General features: G+C 35.7%; 1 protein-coding gene across 4 annotated transcripts in view; it reads right to left on the bottom strand.

Annotated features, from left to right (window-relative positions):
* Positions 1–21,875, bottom strand: part of Sarnp (SAP domain containing ribonucleoprotein) — a 57,146-nt gene that overhangs the window by 21,048 nt on the left and 14,223 nt on the right. For 2 of the 4 annotated variants that reach the window (XR_003301660.2, XM_026398325.2), the window contains exons 4-9: positions 21,705–21,772; positions 18,269–18,320; positions 17,244–17,317; positions 16,767–16,795; positions 13,718–13,743; positions 12,386–12,454 (exon numbers count right to left, since the gene is read on the bottom strand). Coding sequence is in view for 3 of the 4 variants with exons in the window: in XM_026398325.2 (XP_026254110.1) it covers positions 12,386–12,454; positions 13,718–13,743; positions 16,767–16,795; positions 17,244–17,317; positions 18,269–18,320; positions 21,705–21,772 (318 nt within the window). In the remaining variant the exon portion in view is untranslated. Of the gene's footprint in view, positions 1–12,385; positions 12,455–13,717; positions 13,744–16,766; positions 16,796–17,243; positions 17,318–18,268; positions 18,321–21,704; positions 21,773–21,875 lie in introns of those variants that run through there. The other 2 variants (XM_077798353.1, XM_077798352.1) reach the window with 2 other exon arrangements.

Below are 21,875 nucleotides of genomic sequence, written 5' to 3'. Positions count from 1 at the left end.
CAATACAAGGAAAACATGCCAAAGGTCACCAAGGAATTGGGAGGCCAGCCTGAACAACACAGCCAGATCTCATTTCTTAGAAAAACATGCCCAAACAAAATGAGGGCACACTTCAGGTGCACAGGAGCAAAAGATAGGCAACTAGGTCCAAGCATGAAAAGGATTTTGTTTTTTCCCTACAGAATTGATACAAAGAAAAAGGAGGAATATCAATAAGTGGGAGAAGACAATTTCTCCTAAGGCTCACATATTCTGTTTATTCATTTAGAGCACTAAAGAGGTCCATCCTATATGGCTTCTCGTTGTAAAGCTCTGTTCATTTCCAAATGCTCCTTTTTTTCAATCATCACATACTTAAGCAGAGGCATGGTAGTAAGAATTTTGTAACTGCCTCTGCTTTATACCCTAATAAACTCCACCAATAAATACTTTCTAAAAGTCCAGACCAAGCATTTCAAACATAATCCCCTTCTCAACAGCATATCCATTGCTAGAGATTTAAAGATTCAATATTTGATCTTTAATAAAGCATCAAGTCAGAATAGTAGCTTAATTTGAACTCACAGTACTTATTTCATTTTGAAAAGATTTTGGCCTAAGATTTGTATTTTTATTTGATTTTTTTTTTTTTTTTAGTTGGTGCTGGGGATTGAACCCAGGACCTTGTGCATGTGAGGCAGGCACTCTACCACCTGAGCTACATAACCAGCCCTATTTGATATCTTTTGACCTGGGAAGGTAGAGAGAGAGTTTTATATCTAGTTTTATATCTTTTATATCTAGTTTCTTGAATCTTATTTAACTGTTAAATGCAATGTCCCGTTAATGTGTCTAAAGAACTGTGGTTTCTTAAATAAAACTCCTAGTATTGTCTACATACTGCTCATAATAAGACTTTGAGTTTCTTTAAAGCTTCTACTAGGATGGAGATTACTTGTGTGCTCCCTTTTATTTGTTTAGTGGTGGCCTAACTTTTCAGCAAGACCTTAATGAAGAATGCTTTTTCTTAAGTTTTACATATATGCTTGCATTAAAAAAAAACAACAACAACATTATGCTTTGCCCAGTTTTGGTGAAAATGTTCTGCTAGAATGAAATAATATATAAAAGTATTTGTTTTATATAAAGTAACTTATATTTGCTCATCTTTTTTGTGTGTATGTAAAATCAGAAATTGAGCATAATTTATTTCCTTTGGATGGAAGGCATGGTTAGGTTTAAAGGAGCTTAAACATCATAGCTTACTGTTCCAGATGTATAGGTGCAGAAGTGCTTTGTTAAGCTTCTTGATCCATTTATATCATAAAGGAGGGTTTTTCAGAGTGATAAAGTTCTTTGTATGTCAGTGTTCTTTGTGACAATGCATGGTTGCATTTTTGCTTGTTCTATTTTCTTAAGAAAACTTCTTTCTTTAAATTTCCTTAAAAAAAGACGTTTCAGTTGGCTAATAGAATATCTTTTTTTTTTTTTTTTAATGAAGAGCTGAGAGGCTATGGGAATAGGTAAGAGCTAAGCATAATTTTAATTTAAGCTCTGAAAAAGTATATTATTCTAGACATGTTTGGTATGCCAATAGAGGTCTTTAAAAATGGGTTTGTATGTTAATGACTTGTTTTTCTAATGTGCACTGAATATTTTACACCAAGACTGTACTGTTTTACATTAATACTGCATATTTTTCTAAGTGAATTGAATAAAGGATATCATAAGCACTGGTTAAAAAAAAGGAGAAAACAAAGATTCAATATTTAACATTAAATCCAAATGTAATATACTCTGCAAATACATTTCTACTTTTGTCCTAAGAATCTGCTCTGGTAATGAAAAGGTAAGAATTTGGTACTGATTTTTTTTATTATGAGAAAACAGTAAAGAAAAAGGGAAAGGAGGAAAAGAATTAACACCTTCTAGATTTTAACAAGGGATCTTAGATTATATAAAAACACAGGCCAGGCTGAGGTTGTGGCTTAGCAGTAGAGCGTGCTCACCTAGCAAGTGCGAGGCCCTGGATTCGAGCCTTAGCACCGCATAAAAATAAATTAAATATTGTGTCCAACTATAACTAAAAAATAAATATAAACAACAACAACAACACCATGGCGGGTGCAGTGGCACACACCTGCAATCCCAGCAACTTGTGATGCAGGAGGATTCTGAGTTCAAAGGTAGCCTCAGCAAAGGCAAAGCACTAAGCAACTCAGTGAGGCTCTGTCTTAAAATAAAATATAAAATAGGGCTAGGGATGTGCTAAGTGGTTAAGTGCCCCTGAGTTCAATCCCCAGTACCACAAAAAACAAACAAACAAAAACACAAAATCAGAGTCTTTAGTAGTACCATCACCTTCAGGCATGAAGAACAATTTTACTATTTTGGTGATACATAAACCAGGGCCTTTAGTAGTACCATCACCCTCAGGCATGAAGAACAATTTTACTATTTTGGTGATACACAAGAAAAAGAACTATCTGTAATTATTAAATTTTATTTTAATTGAGCCTGTGTGAATAAAATGTTACCCCTCCTTATAAACACTAGCTCAAAGAACAGTATTACTCAGGTTTTCACCTCTTAAGTACTTAAGTACATCCTAAATATTACTAAACTTCTATAGTTCTCACTGAGGTACCTTTTAACATTAAAATATCCTATCATACCCCCCCAAAAAAACTTCTAGTAACACATACACCAAAAAACAAACAACTACTAAAAAAACCCTATCCTTTACCCCACCTCCTTTTTTTCCTCCCATACAGATTTTTAAGGATAGTTGTACTTGGATTCAGTTATCTCACATTTCACCACATCTAGGAAACATCTGGGAATGGATAGACATTTCATTTACAAAAGCCAGGTCAGTCACTGATCACCCTAATGTTATACCTGCAGCCAGATAAACAACCAGACATAATGTGATTTAAAAATAATTTACCTTATATACTAAGAATAGCATTTTCTTTTTAAACTGTCATTCATGGAATAATCCTATTTTAAGAAGTTGACTGGCAAAAACAACTGAAGGTATTTAAAAATAAAGAAGACAACAGAATCCAGCATTCCGCACTTTTTCCAAGCTATGTTTATTGTTGGGGCAAGGGGAACCAAAGAGAGGCATAAAACTTGTTGTCAATGTTCATGATTTTTATCAAGGTAATCAGTCCTGACACGTCAGAAGGAATTCCAAGATTGGCAGCAGTGGATTTTGGATGTTTTGTTTGCTTGTTTGTTTTTCCGGGAATTGAACTCAGGGGATGCTCAGCCACTGAGCCACATCCCTAGCCATATTCTGTATTTTCTTTTGAAAACAGTTTCCCTATCACTAAGGTGTTTGTGGGGCACTCATTAAGTTACCAAGGCTGGTTTTGAACCTGTGATCCTCATACCTCAGCCTCCCAAGCCACTGGGATTACAGGCATGTGCCAGTAGAAGTGAGGTATTAAGCAGAGGAAAAAATGTTTTTTTCTTACTACAAATTTTCTTATCTTGACTCTTTGGGTTCAAACTCAGTGAATGAAATCAGAATATAATATCAAAAGGTACAACACCTTAGTGGTCTCAACACTAACTGAAATTTACCAGATTTTTCCAAAATATCCAGTATAGTAAACAAATACCAGCGATGTAGGTTGACCTAGCATCAAAATTTTTACCTTACTCCTCTAAATTTTAAAAAACATTCCTCTTAAGAGTGTTCATTTTATATCCCCCACATTTCTTGTCCACTCTACCCCAACGCACTGTGCGCCTATGCCCATGCAGGACTAGGTGAAAAGTGTCCTATAAAAAGTGTGGGTCTGATGATTCAGATATAAAAGGAAAGGAGAAAGAGAAGCTAAGCAAAGACAGACTCTAGTTAAAATCAGAATACATTTTTAAGAGCCCTGGGCAGAAGAGACAAAAAATTCCATTTTGTCCCTCTGCTCTTCCAAATTCCTATAGCCAAGTGGTTCAACAGCAGTTGGATAGCACACATAATGACATCATTGATTGCAACGATAATAGAAGAGTGAGTGAAGGGGGGCAAGGGGAAGGGAGGGAGGTGAAGATGTATTTGTGCTACATACAAAAGACAAGTTCTGTTCCTCAGCAGGGACAAATGAAGAACCAGATGACAGGATAAACTGAGGTCAGAGAGTTTCCCCTATTGTTTCTTCTTTAAACTGTTCCTTTTCCACTCCCTCAAGGTTTGTTCCATAAAACAGGTGGAGGGAGAACTGTGCGCATTTTTATCTCAAAGGGGAGGAGGAAGAGAAGAAATCGAGAGAGAGGATTATACATTCTGTCAGTGGCCTTGAAAAAGTCAAATACTTATTTTCAAAGTATTATGAATTAGCAAAAAATTTAAAGAAGAGGTTAGATTTTTGTTGAGCTTTAAAATGTCCTGAGAAATGTTACCTATAAAATACTGAAAACCATTTGAGGTCAGGTCTTAGATCTTCCTGAATTCATCTTCTATGATATCAATTACTATTTCTATCCACCATATACAGATGCTCCTCTACTTAAGATAATATCCCAAGAAACCCATTATAAGCTGAAAATATCTTAAGTCAAAAATGCTTTTAAGGGAGCTGGGGTGGTGGCTCAGTGATAGAGTGCTTGCCTAGCATGTGTGAGGCACTGGATTCAAATCTCAGCACTGCATATAAATAAATAAATGTCCAGTGACAATTATACACAGACACACACACACACACACACACACACACACACACTTCTACCTAGCCTACTGAACATCATAGCTTAGCAATCATAGCACTGCAAATATGGTTGTTTACCCTGGTGATCTCATGGATGACTGGGGAGCTGTAACTTGCTGCTGATGGCAAGAGTATCCTACCACATACTGCTAGCTCAGGAAAAGATCAGAAATCAAAATGAGCCATAATTATACCAATTCAGGAGGCTGAGGCAGGATGATCATCAAGTTCAGCAACTTGGTGAGACCCAGTCTCAAAATGAAAAACATTTTTAAAAAATGGCTGGGGATGGGCTGGGGATGTGGCTCAAGCGGTAGCGCGCTCGCCTGGCATGCGTGCGGCCCGGGTTCGATCCTCAGCACCACATACCAACAAAGATGTTGGGTCCGCCAATAACTAAAAAATAAAGAAATATTAAAAAAAAAAAAAAATGGCTGGGGAGGGCTGGGGATATAGCTCAGTTAGTTGGCAGAGTGCTTGCCTTGCATGCACAAAGCCCTGAATTCAATCCCCAGCACACAAACAAACAAACAAAAAATGACTGGGCATATAGGTCAGTGGTAGATACAGCACACTTGATTCAAACCCCAGGGCATTAAAAAAAAAAAATGAAACTGAATTTCTACTGAATGTGAGTTTCTTGTAAATGTGTATTGCTTTCACACTATCAGCAAAGTAAAAATCGTTAAGTTGAACTAATGCAGATTGAGAACAACTGTATATGATTTATATCCTCTTGCTATTTAATCAAATTAAAATGAAATTTTTCAAAGGGAAGAAGCATGTTTTTAAAACTGATGAAGAAGAGGAGAAAATTCTGTCAAACATCCTATCAATGAGATATGACGACAGACAATTCTAATGTCTGCCTTTTTTTTTTTTTTTTGGTCACATGAGAAAGGAGAATGGAGAATTAATTTTGGGGGGTACTGGGGATTGAACTTATAGGCACTCGAACACTGAGCCACAACCCCAGCCCTATTTTATATTTCTATTTAGAGACAGGGTCTCATTGAGTTGCTTAGTGCCTCGCTTTTGCTGTGGCTGGCTTTGAACTTACAATCCTCCTGTCTCAGCCTCCTGAGCCAGTAGGATTACAGGCATTCACCACCAGGCCTGGTGAGAATTAATTCTGAACTTGGACTAGGCACTGCTGCTTAAATATATCTGGAAAGAACCCAAACCTATTCAAGCCAGCTACTTCTCCAATTTATCCTGGGATTTAATTTTTCCACCACGACTCTCTTTAAAAATATTCCACCTGAGGGCTGGGGCTGAGCTCTTGCCTAGCATGCGTAAGGCACTGGGTTCGATCCTCAGCACCACATAAAAATAAGCAAATAAAATAAAGGCATTCTGTCCATTACAACTACAATTTATATATATATATATATATATATATATATATATTCCACCTGGGACTAGAGTTGTAGCTTAGTGGTAGCACCCTTGCCTAGCACTTGTGAGGCACTGGGTTCGATCCTAAGCACCACATACAAATAAATAAATTAATTAAAAATATTGTATCTATCTACAACTTAAAAAAAATTTAATTTAATTTAAAAATTCCACCAAACTCCTCACCATAGCTTAGGGTTCTACAGGTGCTTAAAAGCTCCATGTTGGCAATGCCCTATGTATGGCCCCACAGTTCTTCCTTTGGAAAAAGGTTTATACATTCATACCTAAACCAATAAATCCTAATTATGGACCCTCTGAGAACTGGTAACTAACTTCTAAATCCATATTATAAACTTCTTCATTTTGTCCACATCCAATGGCTAACTTCTATACGAAAATTCAGCACTAAAGGGGAGGAACAAACACCAAATATTTTTTCATTTATTTTAGATGATGGTAGGGAATCAATATGGAATTAAATAGGCCTTCCTGAAGAGTATGAATTGAACCTAGCCTGCCCTCAGTTAGAAAAAATGAAACCTGTATGCTAGAAGACCCTAGGGCTTTCCTATGGCTTGAAATTAACTATTCTAGCTTCTTCTTAGGTATCTCAACACATTTCAGTAATAAGTTCCTCAAAAAAGGAAAAGAAAAAAAAAAGAAAAAAAAAAAGAAAGGCATGTGTAATATCTCTCTCACTTTGAAACAGTTCATCTCCAAATGATACTAAGTAAAGATACAATACAAAAGGCTCATAAATAATCAATGCAGCTACTCAGGAATATCCCAGCTACCATCCTCAACAAGAAGTTGGCCAGTAAAAGGTATTTGGTTTGCTTTCAACCCTTTTATAGTTTAACATTTCTACACAGACCACAACCATTAGGGAAGAAAACTGGCAAAAATCACAAATCAGATAAAAGTGTTTTTCAGGGCTTATGGGCCTTAAGATAACTTATTAAGACAGTCATCTATATGAAAAGCCACAAGTTCAGGCAAACCCTAGTCATACTCTAATAGAGGAAAAAGAAAGATAGTAAGGTCACTAGGGTACAAGATCTCTATACTTTCTACTACTAATCAAGAGACAGCTGGGACTGGTGGCACATGCCTATATGATTTGAGCTACTGAGGAAGCTGAAGCAAAAAGATCACAAGTTCAAGGCCAGCTTGGGTAACTCAGTGAGACCCTGTCTCAAAATAAAAAATAAAAAGGACTGGAGATGTAACTCAGAAAATCAGAGGTAGAGTGCCTTTGGGTTCAATCACAAGTACCACACACACAAACACACCAAAAGGGAAAAGAGGGAGTTGATCAACCACACACTACTATACAAGCCCAGACTTGGTTTTTTTGGTTTGTTTTGTTTTCTGTATCAGGGATTGAACCCAGGGGCATTTAACCACTGAGCCATATCTCCAGCCCCCTTTTTAATATTTTATTTAAAGAAAGGGTCTCTTGCTTAGGCCTACGTTGCTGAGGCTAGCTTTTGAAGTCATGATCTTCCTGCCTCAGACTCCGAGCTGGTATTATAGGTGTGCGTCACTGCACCCGGCTTCAGACTTATTTTTATTTTTTTAAATAACACCCACCTAGATGAATTTCCTATAAATTCCTAAACTATTAAGTTTTACCTTCCCAAATATGCCAATATTTTAAAAAAAAACAGTAATCCATTCAAATTAGCTACCTCAGTTAACACTATAGCTCTAAGCCTAGGTTTAGTTTTACCAAAACTAATGTCCTTTGACCATGATGTATTAACTGAGCTAACTTACATCCTCATTTCGTCTATACAACTCTCAGTCCTTTCAAAGATGAGTTTCCTATGTGCCAGGAAAAGTCCTATCCTTCACTAATAGGACTGACTCAAACACTAGTTCTCTTGACAGGCATGGAAAACGGGGTGGGGGGACCACAGTCCAGCACTAGACTGAAAATGAAGCTAGTGATCAATCAGAACCAAAAGGCAGATCTTATTTATCTGGGTTTTGCTTTGTTTAAGGGGGTGGGAGGTTTCTTAGCCCATAGTCATCATGAGGCTTATATAAAAAGAAAACTTGCCATTCTATCCTCCAATAATCCAAAGAGTTGGAATGGACAATTTACAGCCTCTTGTGTAAAAAATGTCTATAAATGCCAAATGCCATTCTTTGCCCTGTCACTTTCCATTATTCTAAACCAACAGGATCCTATTCACTGAAAGCTAGGCTAAAAACATGAACGGACAGACTTTTATTGGGTAGGGAGAAAGGGAGATGATGATTTTGGAGGGTGGGTGAGTGTGGGAAGTCAAGATTTCTTAGAGACTCTGTGTAGCGCCTAATGTGTATAGTATACTAGTTAAGTTGAGAACTCGACTCATGTAAAAGTCAGCCTAGGAAGAATAGCAGAGATTTAGTTTCCTCAAATTTATAATACACTTAAGCTATAAATCTAAAATATGAAAAAGAAATGATCAGATTATGACTTTTTAAAACAATCAGTCATAAATATTACTTGATCCCTTGCTCATTTGCTCCCATATACTTCCTTCCTTTCTTCATATATACTGCTCTGGAGCCAAGTCTACTGAAGAGAAAGCAAACAAGCAGGGATTTTAATCGGATCAAGGAAACAGAAACTCTGCAATGGAGAAGACAGGGGAAAGGTTTCTCATTGTCCCACTTGGAATACTAGGACAGAGAAGAGGCACTAGACACTACCTCCACTATTGTCCCACTGCTAACTAAAGGAAACCTAATGGACTTAAAACTTAGACAAGTGGCCAAACTACACAGGCTATCCTGGAATTCAGAACCTCAAGAAAGATGGACAGAAGTATGCTAATATAGCTGTTCCATAAACATAAAATGAATATATTCATGTCAAGAATTTTGGCTAACCAAATAAATACAAGGTAGTAACTCCTTTCCAGTGACAGACAAGTTAAGCTCAAGTCTTAGAACCAGGCAATTCTCACTAGAGAATTCAGCCAGTTGCAATTTCAGAAAAAGTTACTTGGATCATAGTGCATTCTACTGTCATGTGTAACTAATTAGAACAAATAAAAAATTAAAAAGTTACTTAGAAAAAAAAACTTTCCTTTTCCTATCTTTTACTTCCTTTCTTCCAACTTTTTTCCTTCTAGATTTACTCTGAAACTGTTTATATTTTCTCAAGTATTAAAAAAATTATGGGGGCTGGGAATGTGGCTCAAGCCTGGCATGCACGGGGCGCTGGGTTCGATCCTCATCACCACATTAAAAAAAAAAAAAAAAAAAAAAAAAAGATGTTGTGTCCACCAAAAACTAAAAAATAAATATTAAAAAAAAATTCTCTCTCTCTCTTAAAAAAAAAAAAATTCTGGGGGCTGGGGGTTGTAGTTCAGTGGTAGAGCGCTTACCTCGCATGTATGAGGCCCTGGGTTTGATCCTCAGCACCACATAAAAATAAATCAACAAAAAATAAAGATATTGTGCCCATCTACAACTGAAAAAATATTTTAAAAAAATTCTGGGCTATAAGGATGGAGGTATAACCCAGTGACAGAACATTTACCTACTATATGTATATGTGTGTGTGTGTGTGTGTGTGTGTGTGTGTGTGTGTGTGTATACAGCTCTGGAGCCAGTATGTTTGATCTAGCATGGCAAAAAAATTAACTGATTTTTAAAAAAATTTTTTCTTTTTAGTTGTAGATGGACACAATACCTTTATTTTATTTATTTTTATGTGGTGCTGAGGATCAAACCCAGTGCCTCAAGTATGCTAGGCAAGCACTCTACCACTGAGCCACAATCCCGGCCACAAACTGATTTATTAAATAAATAAAGCCAGTTTACCAACAGAACTAAGAAAAAAAGAGTTGGGGGCAGGAGGATGACAAGTTTGAGGCCACCCTCTGCAACTGAGCAATATCCTGTCTCATAATAAAAAATTAAAAGGGCTGTGGATATAGCTCAGTGATAAAGCACCCCTGGGTTCAATCCTCAGTACCCTCCCCCTCAAAAAAAAAGGCTAAGAGAAAAAGAAAACTAATATTTATTGAGGGTCAAACTGTTAGTAGGTTACAATTAATAATTAAATACACAATTATTTACTTTCCTCAACTAGGATACTGGAGATTACTCCAAACTTTACCAATGAAAATCAAAAAGTTTAGTCATTTTCTCAAGGTCACAAAAGTAATATATACATATATGTATATATATGTGTGTGCAAATATATGTGTATAAATATTTACATTTTATTCAGCCTCCTGTGGACTAAAAATGAATAGGTCAAATATGAAGAAAGATTCTAGGGAAGGGAAGAAGGAAGAGAAGGGCTAATATCCTTATAATGAAAGACATCACATAAGAACAACTCAGGTGGGGACCAGGGTTGTAGCTCAGTGGTAGAGCATTTGCTTAGCATGTGTGAGGCACTGGGTTTGATCCTCAGCACCACATAAAAATAAATAAATAAAAAATAAAGTCATTATTTCCATCTACTACTAGAGAAAAATATTTAAAAGAAAAAAAAAGAAACCTCAGGTAGACAATATAGTATGGTGGGATTTTTCTTAGGAATGTGATCATATGACCCAAGTAGTATGACATATGATGTTCAATTTTTTAAATTCTGAAGATACAAACACACACAGTTCTCCTAGAAGTTGGGGTGAAATTACTGCTGAGGTTTTTAAACACCTAACCCTCATATTCAAAAGAAGGAGCTAAGCCAAGTATAGTAGCGCATACCTGTAATCCTAGTGGTCAGGAGGCTGAGGCAGGAGTATTACAAGTTCAAGGCAGCCTAAGCAACTCAGCGAGGCCCTCCTAAGCAACTCAGCAAGACCCTGTCTCAAAGTAAAATATAGAAAGAGCTAGGAAGCCGGACATGGTGGCACATGCCTGTAATCCTCATAGCTCAGGAGGCTGAGGCAGGAGGATCAAGAGTTCAAAGGCAGCCACAGCAAAAGCAAGGCGCTAAGCAACTCCATGAGACCCTGTCTCTAAATAGAAATACAAAATAGGGCTGGGGAAGTGGTCAATGATGGAGTGACCCTGAGTTCAATCCCCAGTATCCCCCAAAAAAGAGTTTAGAAAGTGCTAGCAATGTGGCTCAGTGGGTAAGCACCCCTGGGTTCAATCTCTGGTACCAATAAATAAATAAGGCTGAGGATATAGCTTGTGATACAGTGTCCTGGGATTAATCGTCAGTACCAAAAAACAAAACAAGAAAAGGAGCTACATAAGAATCAGAACCACAGATCCAAGAGATGCCTCTCCTTGGCCATCTACCACAACATAAACAATTTTTGGTTTTATATTAAGTCTTCCCAATTAAGCTGCAGGTAGTTTAAGAATCAAATAATCTGGGGCTGGGGATGTGGCTCAAGCGGTAGCGCGCTCGCCTGGCATGCGTGCGGCCCTGGTTCGATCCTCAGCACCACATACCAACAAAGATGTTGTGTCCGCCAAGAACTAAAAATAAATAAATATTTAAAAAAAAAAAAAAGAATCAAATAATCTGCCTGTCTCCCAACTCCTTTTTTTCTTTCTTATTTCACATAACTGGCAAGTATTTTTATTGGAACACCTCAGCATCATACCAGGCACATGGACCTGATGTTATACGCCTAGTAAAACATTACAAATGTAACCTAGGTTCAGGGATATAGCTCAGTGACAGAGTGCTTGCTTAAAGTATGTGAGACCCTGGGTTCGATCTGCAGCACTGAAAAAAAACCTAAAGGAAAGAAAGATGGAGCACAGCTATGTACAAGGTCCATAGTGACAAGTGATTGCTTTCAGTGCTTAGTTTTTTTTTTGTTTGTTTGTTTTTCTTTCCTCAAAGAGGAAACAGCTTTCTAGAGTTAAATGCTTCTATACTAAAGTCAGAAATAATGAATTGTTTTTTAATGATAATTTTGGGGGATTTGAGACCTTTAAATTTTGTTTCTGGTACCTTCAACCTAAAAGACAAAACTGTTTTCTCCTAATTATTTAATTTCCATTATGCCTATATCAGAAGTTAAAATAGATGTAACAGGTTTTAACATTACTGTATTCAACATCTTGACCAAGAAAAATATAGACCGTACTTTAAAAGCATGGGTGAAAGCTATGAAAACAATCTGTAGAACAAAAAATTTAGCTTGTGAAATAGCTCCTATAATGTACCAAGTCAGTGACGGGCAATATTCAAAGAACTGGATGAAATATAACCAGCTACATTCAATAGTGTCATTTCCAATTTATGTAAACTTCCCAAGATGTTCTCATATTGCAAAACAGCACTCTTATCCAAACTACATTACCTTTCTAGAGATTGAAGAGACATTCAAACCAAATCTTTGTGCTCTTTCCTTTAGCTTATCCAGGTTAACCTATAAAAACACAGGGATATTTTAAAAAATCAAAATAGAAAATAGAGAAGGTAGAAACTATGGTCCAAAATTAAGAGTTCAAATAAGCCTATAACATCAAAGACACCCCATGTGCCAAACATGGAAACTAAGCATCACCCATCCATCCTACTGATTATTAAAAGGCCTCTTCTGGAATGCAGTCAATGATTCAGTCCTGCCTTCTTCATTCATCAAAGATGGCAAGAGTCTAAGAAAAGTTTATGGCCAAAGTAGACCAAACACTACTTGAAAAAGCAAACATATATACAAATCTTTACCTCCAAAAAAAAGTCCATCATTCACAATCCAAAATTATTCATTCCTTCATAGTCTCTGCAAATAGTTCTTTATCTTCAAACCAAAAACAAACTGACAACTGCAATGTTCCCATCTTCAAAAGACAAGTGTACCTCCACCACCCAACTGAACTCTCTTCCCTCACTTTTCTTGGAAGCCTTGGCATATGAGAGTTGTAATCATAAGGCTGTTTAGGACATTTTTATTAACAACAACAATAATAAAACATTTCAGATTCACTTACAATACTGAACTGTAACCCCAAGGGCAAGATTTCTTAAAGCTGAACATATTTTACCACAGTATGTTTCCACTTTCTAAACATAGACTAGTTATAATGGCCTAAGCCATTCTTATTCTAACATTCTTTACTCTCTTGACTTTATATTTAATAGGTAATATCTAGGAAAAAAATTCTACAAACAGACCTCATAAATTGCTTCCATAGATCCTCTTGTGGTAATTAAGAATCAAACATTATCTAAAGCCACGGGACAAAGCCTAAAATTCCAATACCATAAAACAAAGGGAATGTCTCCAGCTAACAAAATCTATTCATCTTTTCAAAAAGAGGAATACTAGGAAGGAAGATGTCTACAGTAACATCACGATGTGTCAACTTTCCATACTTCAAGCAGTGTGTGTGCATGTGTGTGTGTGTGTGTGTGTATTTCCCCCGCCCCTTGAGACAAGAGTCTTGCTAAGCTGCCCAGGCTGGCCTTAAACTTGGAATCCTCCTGCCTGAGTAGTCAGTATTCCAAGTATATGCCACCATGCCCAGCAAAGAATTTTCTTTTATTATTCATAACACACAACATCATATTGAAAACAGTTACCAAACTCATGAGTTCCCTCTGATCTGGGGAGAGAAGGGGTCTCTAACTTTAAAACTAACTGTATGGAGTTAAGATCTGGCTCTCCAAGGGATAAAAAAAGATTTCATACCATAGGCTTGGTGTCAGATGACAGACCTAATGAAGCAAATAAAAAAGTTTTATTTAATATTTTACAAAGTCAGAAAGGAAGAGAACAGTCTTCAAAATAAAATTAGAATGCATAAAAACTGCACAGAGAACAAATGTCCTTTATCCTATGATGAGAAAGGCGGCAGAAAATGCATCCAGAGACATATCTGCATTCTCTGCTGGTGGTATAACTATTTTTGAAAACAGTTTGGTAATTTTGCAAAAATTTAAGCATATTGTTACCATATCATCTAGCAACTCTACTCCATGATATATGCCCAAGAGAAATGAAAATGTCCACAGAAGCATTATTCATATTAGATAAAATGAGAAAACAACCCAAACATCCATCAACTGACAACTGAGTAAATAAAATGTCACATATCCATACCATGGAATATTATAAGCAATGAAAATGAATGGAACAGTGATACATACTACATATCAACCTTGAAAACATAAGTGAAAGAAACCATTTATAAAAGATCACATAATGTATGACTTCAATGATATGAAGTCAAGTTTATACATAGAGAAATAAAACAGTGGTTGCCTAGGACTGGGGTAGAAGAAGGAATGGGGGGATAGATGCTAACAGGTGTTGGGGTATTATATTCTAAAATTAGATTGATGATGGTTGCATAACCCTCCGAATAAATTAAAAACACAAAGAATTATATACTTAAACGGATGAGTTGTATGGTATACAGATTATATCTCAGTAAAACTATTTAAGAGAGATTATAGCTGGACAAATTAGCAGAACTACTACCGTGACCTGAAATTATGGCTGCTTAAAGCTAATATTCTGTCTTGAAATTATCACCAAGAAGCAAGCAATAAACTGGCCTGATGATCCAACTCTAACCTAGTTACTAATTATTTATTTTAATCTTTTTGGAATTTTATTTTAAGCAATCTCAATCTTGCAAGGAATTCCCTAACTTTCCATTGTGAACATTCAGGAATAGATTCAAGTTTTTCATTTTTGCAGTACTGGGAATTGAACCCAGGGCCTTGCATGTGCTAGGCAAGCACTCTATATCTGATCAAACTTTAATATTCAGATTTAATCTTGCTAAATAGCCCAGGATAATCTCCAACCTGTGGTCCTCCTGCTTCAGCCTCTTGAGTACCTAGTTATAGGCATGCACCATCATGCCCAGTTGAATTCAACTTCAACACAATCCATGGGCTAGGAACTGATACGTATTCTATGTTCTCATTAAAAAAAAAAAAAAAAAAAAAAAAAAACTTCCTCTTCCCAAATTCTACTCTTTTTAAAAAAGTTATTCTATAGTTCTACATGTCAGGATTATATAAAAACACTGCAAATGTTATGTATACATTATTTTATTGAACAGGTTTCCTTTTTATATAATTTACTTTAGCTTTTATTGTTCTCCAAAAATTGTCTTTAGTTGTTTCTGATGCATCTTTACCAACTCTCTCTCAATATAACTAAGAGCCAAAAAATAAGTTGTTTCTAAAATACTTAAGAGGTAGTGGCCAGAATTTGATCTTTTTAAAAGCACAGCAAATTACTTCAAGAAGGATATTTTATCAACCCACTTAAAATTATTAAAAGGTAATCAGGAATAGGGTTAGAAGACCACATTTTCAATTTTTAAAAAAGGGACTATGTTTTTTTGTGTTTTTTTTTTTAAATCATTGTATAGATTTTAAAAAGACTAGAGAAGTCAGGCACAGTGGCACATGCATGTAATCCCAGCAGCTTCCTGAGGCAGGAAAATTGCAAGTTTGAGGCCAACCTGGGCAATTTAGTAATATCCTGTCTCAAAATAAAAAATAAAAAGGGTTGAGGATGTAACTCTGTAGTAAAGTGCCCCTGGGTTCGACCTCCAGTACTCGGGGGAGGAGTATATATTTACTATGGATATATAGCCATATATATGTAAATAAAAAATGTAAAAACACAGACAAGTCAAGTCATTCAAAATTCCACCAAATGCTAACAATTTAGTATACGTCCTTCTAATATTTTTTTCCTATCCATACAGGCAAGTTTTTATGACTAAAATAAGAGCATAATTATAATTTTTAACTTGGCTTTTTCACTTAACATCAAACATTTTTTAAAATATCTTTTTGTGTTGGGAGTGACACTGGAGATTAACTAAGGGCTCTCCATCACTGAGCAACATTCCCAGCCCTTTTTATTTTAAGAGAGTCTAACTAAGTTACTGAGGCTAGCCTTAAACTTTTGATCCTCTTGCCTTAGCCTCCCAAATTGCAGGGATTATAGGCCATGCGTCACCAGCATGCCCAGCTTAATCACCTTTAATATAGTGTATTCTACTATACTGTGGCACACGTTTATTTATACAATTCTCTACTGTATATTTAGTTGTTTCCAGTTATTTATCGCTATAATAATTTTGTTGATAGTCCTCACGGCTAAATCTTTATGCACATCCAAGATTATTTCCTTAAATTTCTAGAAGTAGAATGCTTAAGGTAAAAGATATTCCCTTTTACCACTTATACTAACCCACAACACTAACAGATACACAATATAATTTTTTATGCTATAAGGCACTAGAATAAGTAAGCAAAGTAGTAGAAACTTTTTGTTTGTTTCTTTCTTTGGTGTAAGGGAATGAACCCAGGGACACTTAACCACTAAGTCACATCACCAGCCCCCTGCCTTTTTTATATATATTTTATTAGAGATAGGGTCTTGCTAAGTTGCTTAGAGACTTGCTAAGTCGCTGAAGCTGGCTTTGAACTTGAAATCCTCCTGCCTCAGCCTCCAAAGCCACTGAAGATGTCTAAGGAAAGGAAATGAATGTTGGTACCTCCTCCTATTTTCTTATAATTTCAGAACTTCTCTTAATTGCTCAGGAATTGATTAAGTATAATTTTACCTAAAGCAAAGAAGCAAATGCTATAACCTCATAAGGGTTTCTAGAGCTAACAAGTTTACCTTAATTTGGAGAAAAAAAATGTTATGACAGAAAAGAAACAAAATAAATAAAACTTTCTCAGAATAACCTCTATATCCTTACCTTTTGTTGGAACTGAAGAAATTCCAAACCTGTAGGAAGAAAAACAAACTAAATTTTAGGAAGCTGTTCACACTCCTGGTTGTCTGTCTTTGCACCAATCGTACACATGACTGACACTTCTTGCTTGTGATCTCAAACTTTGCAATCATTAGCTAATTCTAACAACCCCATGAAAGAGGTTCCCTCTCTCACCAAAAGTCCAAAGAGTAAGCTACAAGGAAGCCTTATCAAAACTAGAAGTAGCACATTCCTTTTACCTATTTTTAAAAACTCTATTCACTAATAAAGCATGATCTATAGCCTACTACATCCAAATCAGCAGAGATATTCTGAATAGGGCCAAATTATATACTCCATTTCCTTTCAATAGGGTCACTATTCTACTTAAAATCAATAATTATGTCTAAAACCTAAGGCACATCCCCACACGTTCACCCTGACATTCATTTTCAGGTTCAAAAGGATGGAGACACTCACCTAGCTGCCCGGGCAGCTTTCTTACTCTCCAAGCTCACAGGTACATTGAATCGTTCAGCCCTCTTCTGCATTCTCTAAGAGATAGATAGATGAAAGAGAAGAGGAAAAATAAATTTCTAGTTAAAAAAATGTTACTTAGAGGCAGTGGCTCACACCCAGCTTCTAGAGAGGCTAAGGCACGAAACTTCCAAGTTTGAGGCCTGCTTGATTCAACAAAATCTTGTCTCAAAAAATAAAAAGGGCTGGAGACGTAGCTCAGTATTAGAGTGCTTGTTTAGCATGCAGAAGGCCCTTGGGTTCAGTTCAATCCTTATTATATACACACACATTCTAGAGGACTTCAGGTTGTACCCATCCTAGGACTTAATGTAAGTTCCAGAAAGGAAACACAAAAAGACTATTATTATATTCATGTCTTTGAAAACAAAAGGGAGGAATAAAATAAAATAAAACCCACATTTTGCATGACACCAAGAACACAAAAGCTATATTTGGTTGACCTTTGAAAAAGGATCAAAGGAATAGATTGGTTCCAATACTAGTGGTAATATTTTAGTTAGAAATGAGGCACAGCATTGTCTCATAGCATCCTAAAAGAGTTTAGTAATTCTCTACTTTAAAGGTATAAAAACTGAACACAAAATTTCAATGGGAACCTGGTTTCAGAAACCTTGGAAAAAATCCAAAGAAAATTTAATCTCACCTATTGGCAAGTAGCAATTCAAGAGGGATACTTACCATTGTTACTTTTTCAAGGTATAATCCTCCCAAACTAATCCAAGGTTTGTAAACACCTTAGAGAGCCACCATTAAGCCAGAGAATTATATGTAACGTAGCTTCAAAGGTGACTACCCACTATGACAATCCAAATATTTTTCTAAGAGTAGTTGGTAGAAAAATCAACATCAAAATCTGTCAATACTGATTTTGTGCCTATGAATATTTTTTTTTAATAATTATATAGACAGAATAAAGGGTAAGAAACAGAAATGTAAATGGTTTTACCATGGAACAAAATATTTACCTCAGTCTGTGGCATTTCAGAAGTAATTTTTACCACCTTCTTCTCTGCTGCCCTGGAAAAGGAAGATTTTTTTAAAAATCAGAAAATTGATATTCTAAACCAAGACCTTTGAAACATATAAGAATTCACCTGAGTCATGTCCTATGCCCATATCTCTCTGCTACCCCTTAATCCAAAGAAATATGAAGTCATCTACTATAAAGAAAAAGTTCAAATAATATTAAGCTACTTTAACTAAGGGATAAGAAAATAATCAAGAAAAAAGTCTGGTTAGATATTATGGGAAACAAAGAACACCAGAAACTATTTCATTTGTTTTTAGGCACTTTTAATTTACTTTTAGACTAATTACTATCCCTCTAACCTTCATTTAAATATCAGGTTTCAATTTTCATCACAACAATAATTAAATGAGTGCTCTACAAACTCCTATTTCCTTCTTTTAGAAATCTTTATTTCTCCCATGGGAAATATAGCTGCAGCTAAAACAACTCAAACTGGAACAAATAAAAATGCCAAAGGGAGCAAGAAGAAAAAAGACTAAGTGAGGTTTGAATTAGGAAAACATGTAAGTTACTGGTCAAAAGGTTTAAGAGAAAACAAAAGAGGGGGACCATAGGGGCGGGAGACAAAGTTCAGAAGTACCCAGGATAAATGGAAGGACATTAACCCTCCACCAAACAACTCCCATAAAACTGTGGGTCATAACCAGTCTCATTAAGGTCCCTCATTTAGAGATATGGGGAGCTTTTGTTCCAATATCCCGGACACTTTTCCCATTTGATGCCCTGAAAGGTAGTAATGGTTTAATGACATTTTCAGAGGAAGTAATTCTGGAACAGGAACTTACTTACTTTCTCCTCCATCCTTTTGTTGGAGGTCTCAAGACTGCAGACAAGCAATGGGTGCCCCCTGCTGACCACAACTAAATCCTACAATATTTAACTACTTTGGCTAAAACAATAAAAAAAACCACAAACAAAAGTATATTTATGGAGAACCTCAGATCAAAGATGAAGCAAGAGAATTTCCTTTTGAATACCTGAGGGACAATTTAGATCTGAATATCCTTATTTTTTTTTTTTTTAAGGAAATTTCGACATAATTCCCATCTCCTGACCTCCTTCCCCAGGACTTTCTGATGTTCAGGCAAAAAAGGCCATAGAAGATTAATGTTTTACTTGAAGTCCAATGTCATTAGGGAACACTCCTCTCCATCAATCCCAGGCTAATGACTTCCTCCACCATTCTCATCTTGAAACACAATCTCTGCAGTAGACCTCAAGGCAAAAAGGTTATCCAGGTTTCTGCTCTATTCCAATTCTCTTAAGCACAAAATTAAACTTAAGTAATAAATATATATCACATTCTGGGATTCACAGGAAATTTTCATTTGTCATTGACAAATTTTTCTCCTACCCACAGACACATACAAAGCACTCCAAAAACTACATGGGGGCTGGGGTTGTGGCTCAGTGGCAGAGCGCTTGCCTCACACATGTGAGGCACTGGGTTCAATCCTCAGCACCACATAAAAATAAACAAAATAAAGATATTGTGTCCATGTATAACTAAAAAATATTTTTAAAAAAACTACAGGGACCCTAATTCCCCTTTCTGTACATAATTAATCTAACCATAACTATCCTCTAAAAAAACAAAAATTACCACCACCCCACACACACTTTCAATTTCCTTGTTTCAAAATTCATCAATAGAATTAAAGCCCCTGAATACAAGAATTAACACATTTTACATATGTTAAGGATAATGAATTTCTACAAATTTTCCAACCTCACTATATTTTTAATCCAAGCAAGCCAATTATTGTATTCATTTGGTCTTCCTTCTTGTCCCAGGAGTCCCCAAACATCTATTTTAAAGCTATCCCATTAATTCATTTTCTCAAGTCACTATATTGAATTATAAACCTATGTGTGGCTCATTGGTAGAGTGCAATGCTTAGTATATTTGAGGCTCAGTGTTCAATTTCAGCAATAAAAAAATATTTTAACAAAAACCAACAAGAACAAGAATCTGTGATAAGAAGACAGCTAATGGCTTTATGAAGAAATAGCTGACAAAATCTACCACAATGTTAAATGCACATTCTCTAAGATACAGCAAATCTCTTCCTAGAAATTTATCTGATGGACATGCATACGTATAAAAAATAGTTGAATAAAGACAGATAGCACTGCCTTTTTTCTGCTTTATGAATAATCTAAATGTCTATCAAACAAGTCACAGGTGAAATAAATTATGATTCCTAAATAGAGTGAAATACTACTGTCTACAAAAAAGAATAAGGTTCTAACATTAATAACCACTATATTTGGGTGATGGGTATATGAGAGTCTACAAAACTATTTTTATAACCTCTGTATATACTTGTAATTTCCCTAATGAACTTAAAAAAAAAAAAAAAGACTGTCACTTAATAGGACAATTAACCCTACTCAATAAGTTGATGTGAGGACTGAATGAGAATACATGTAAAACACTTAGAACCATGTCTAGTATATAACATTACCATAAATAAATTAATATAAAGATATCCAAATGTGAACAAAAAAAATGGAAAAACTGTGCATAGCATGTGTATATATTTGTTCATGCATACATATACTTAGGCGCATACACATACATAGGTACATACACACAAACTAAAAACCTTTGGAAGGTATGATGAGATGGATAATACGTATTCAATTTTCCATTTATATAACCCTGTGTACTGCTTGAATTTTTACTTGTACATACATTGCCTTGTATAATTAAATGCATTTAATATAGCTATAAGGAACAAAAATGTTAAGAGGGACTCAACTGTTCTTAATGTGCTGTAGTACAAAATGCCCAGACATTTGTGGAAAGAAACCCAAATAAAAGATGATCAACCTTGTGGGCTAGTTTAAACAAATCGAGATCCACTTTCTCTAGTACTTTGTTCTCCCCTCCTCCACTGTAAATCAAAAAGCAAGAGAGAATACAGCATTACTTGAGAGACATAACCTCTACCCAACACCCTCCTCCCTTATTAAATTCCTTATAAACAGTTTTACATTTTTCTGTAAAAGTGTAAAATTCTGCAAAGTGTAAGAGTTCACAGAATTTTACAACATATAAAGAATCATACAGATTCTAACAGTATAAGCTATTATGGTGATCCTACAAAATAACAAAGGCTAGGAGAACTAAATTATGTCTGTGCTTAAAGTCATCTGGTTCTAATTATGTATTATATAACTTGAAAACAAACTGCTTCCTTCCCTGGGACCATGGACTTGAAGTAGTCCCTTCTGAAAATGTCTGATCTAATCAGAAGTGAAAAAAGTCAATGACAATCTTTAAAAGGTAAAGAGAGTGAAATTTTACACCCAATAAAAACAGAACTTTCTGCTCTGTATTCAGATTATAAAAAAGAGATAATTACACATCAACAGTTTTTTCAGGGGGTTCTTCCTCTTTGACAGGCAGTTCTATGGGCTTTGGTTCTTCTTCCTAAAACCAAACAAAACAACACAGTTAACATAAATCAAGAGTTAACACACATCAAAAGAGGGATATCAGAATGCCAAAATGAGTCAGTTTTCAGAATCTTCAT

Source organism: Urocitellus parryii, chromosome 5, assembly GCF_045843805.1.
Source record: "Urocitellus parryii isolate mUroPar1 chromosome 5, mUroPar1.hap1, whole genome shotgun sequence".
Lineage (NCBI taxonomy): Eukaryota > Metazoa > Chordata > Mammalia > Rodentia > Sciuridae > Urocitellus > Urocitellus parryii.
This window is presented reverse-complemented; position numbering and strand designations above follow the sequence as displayed.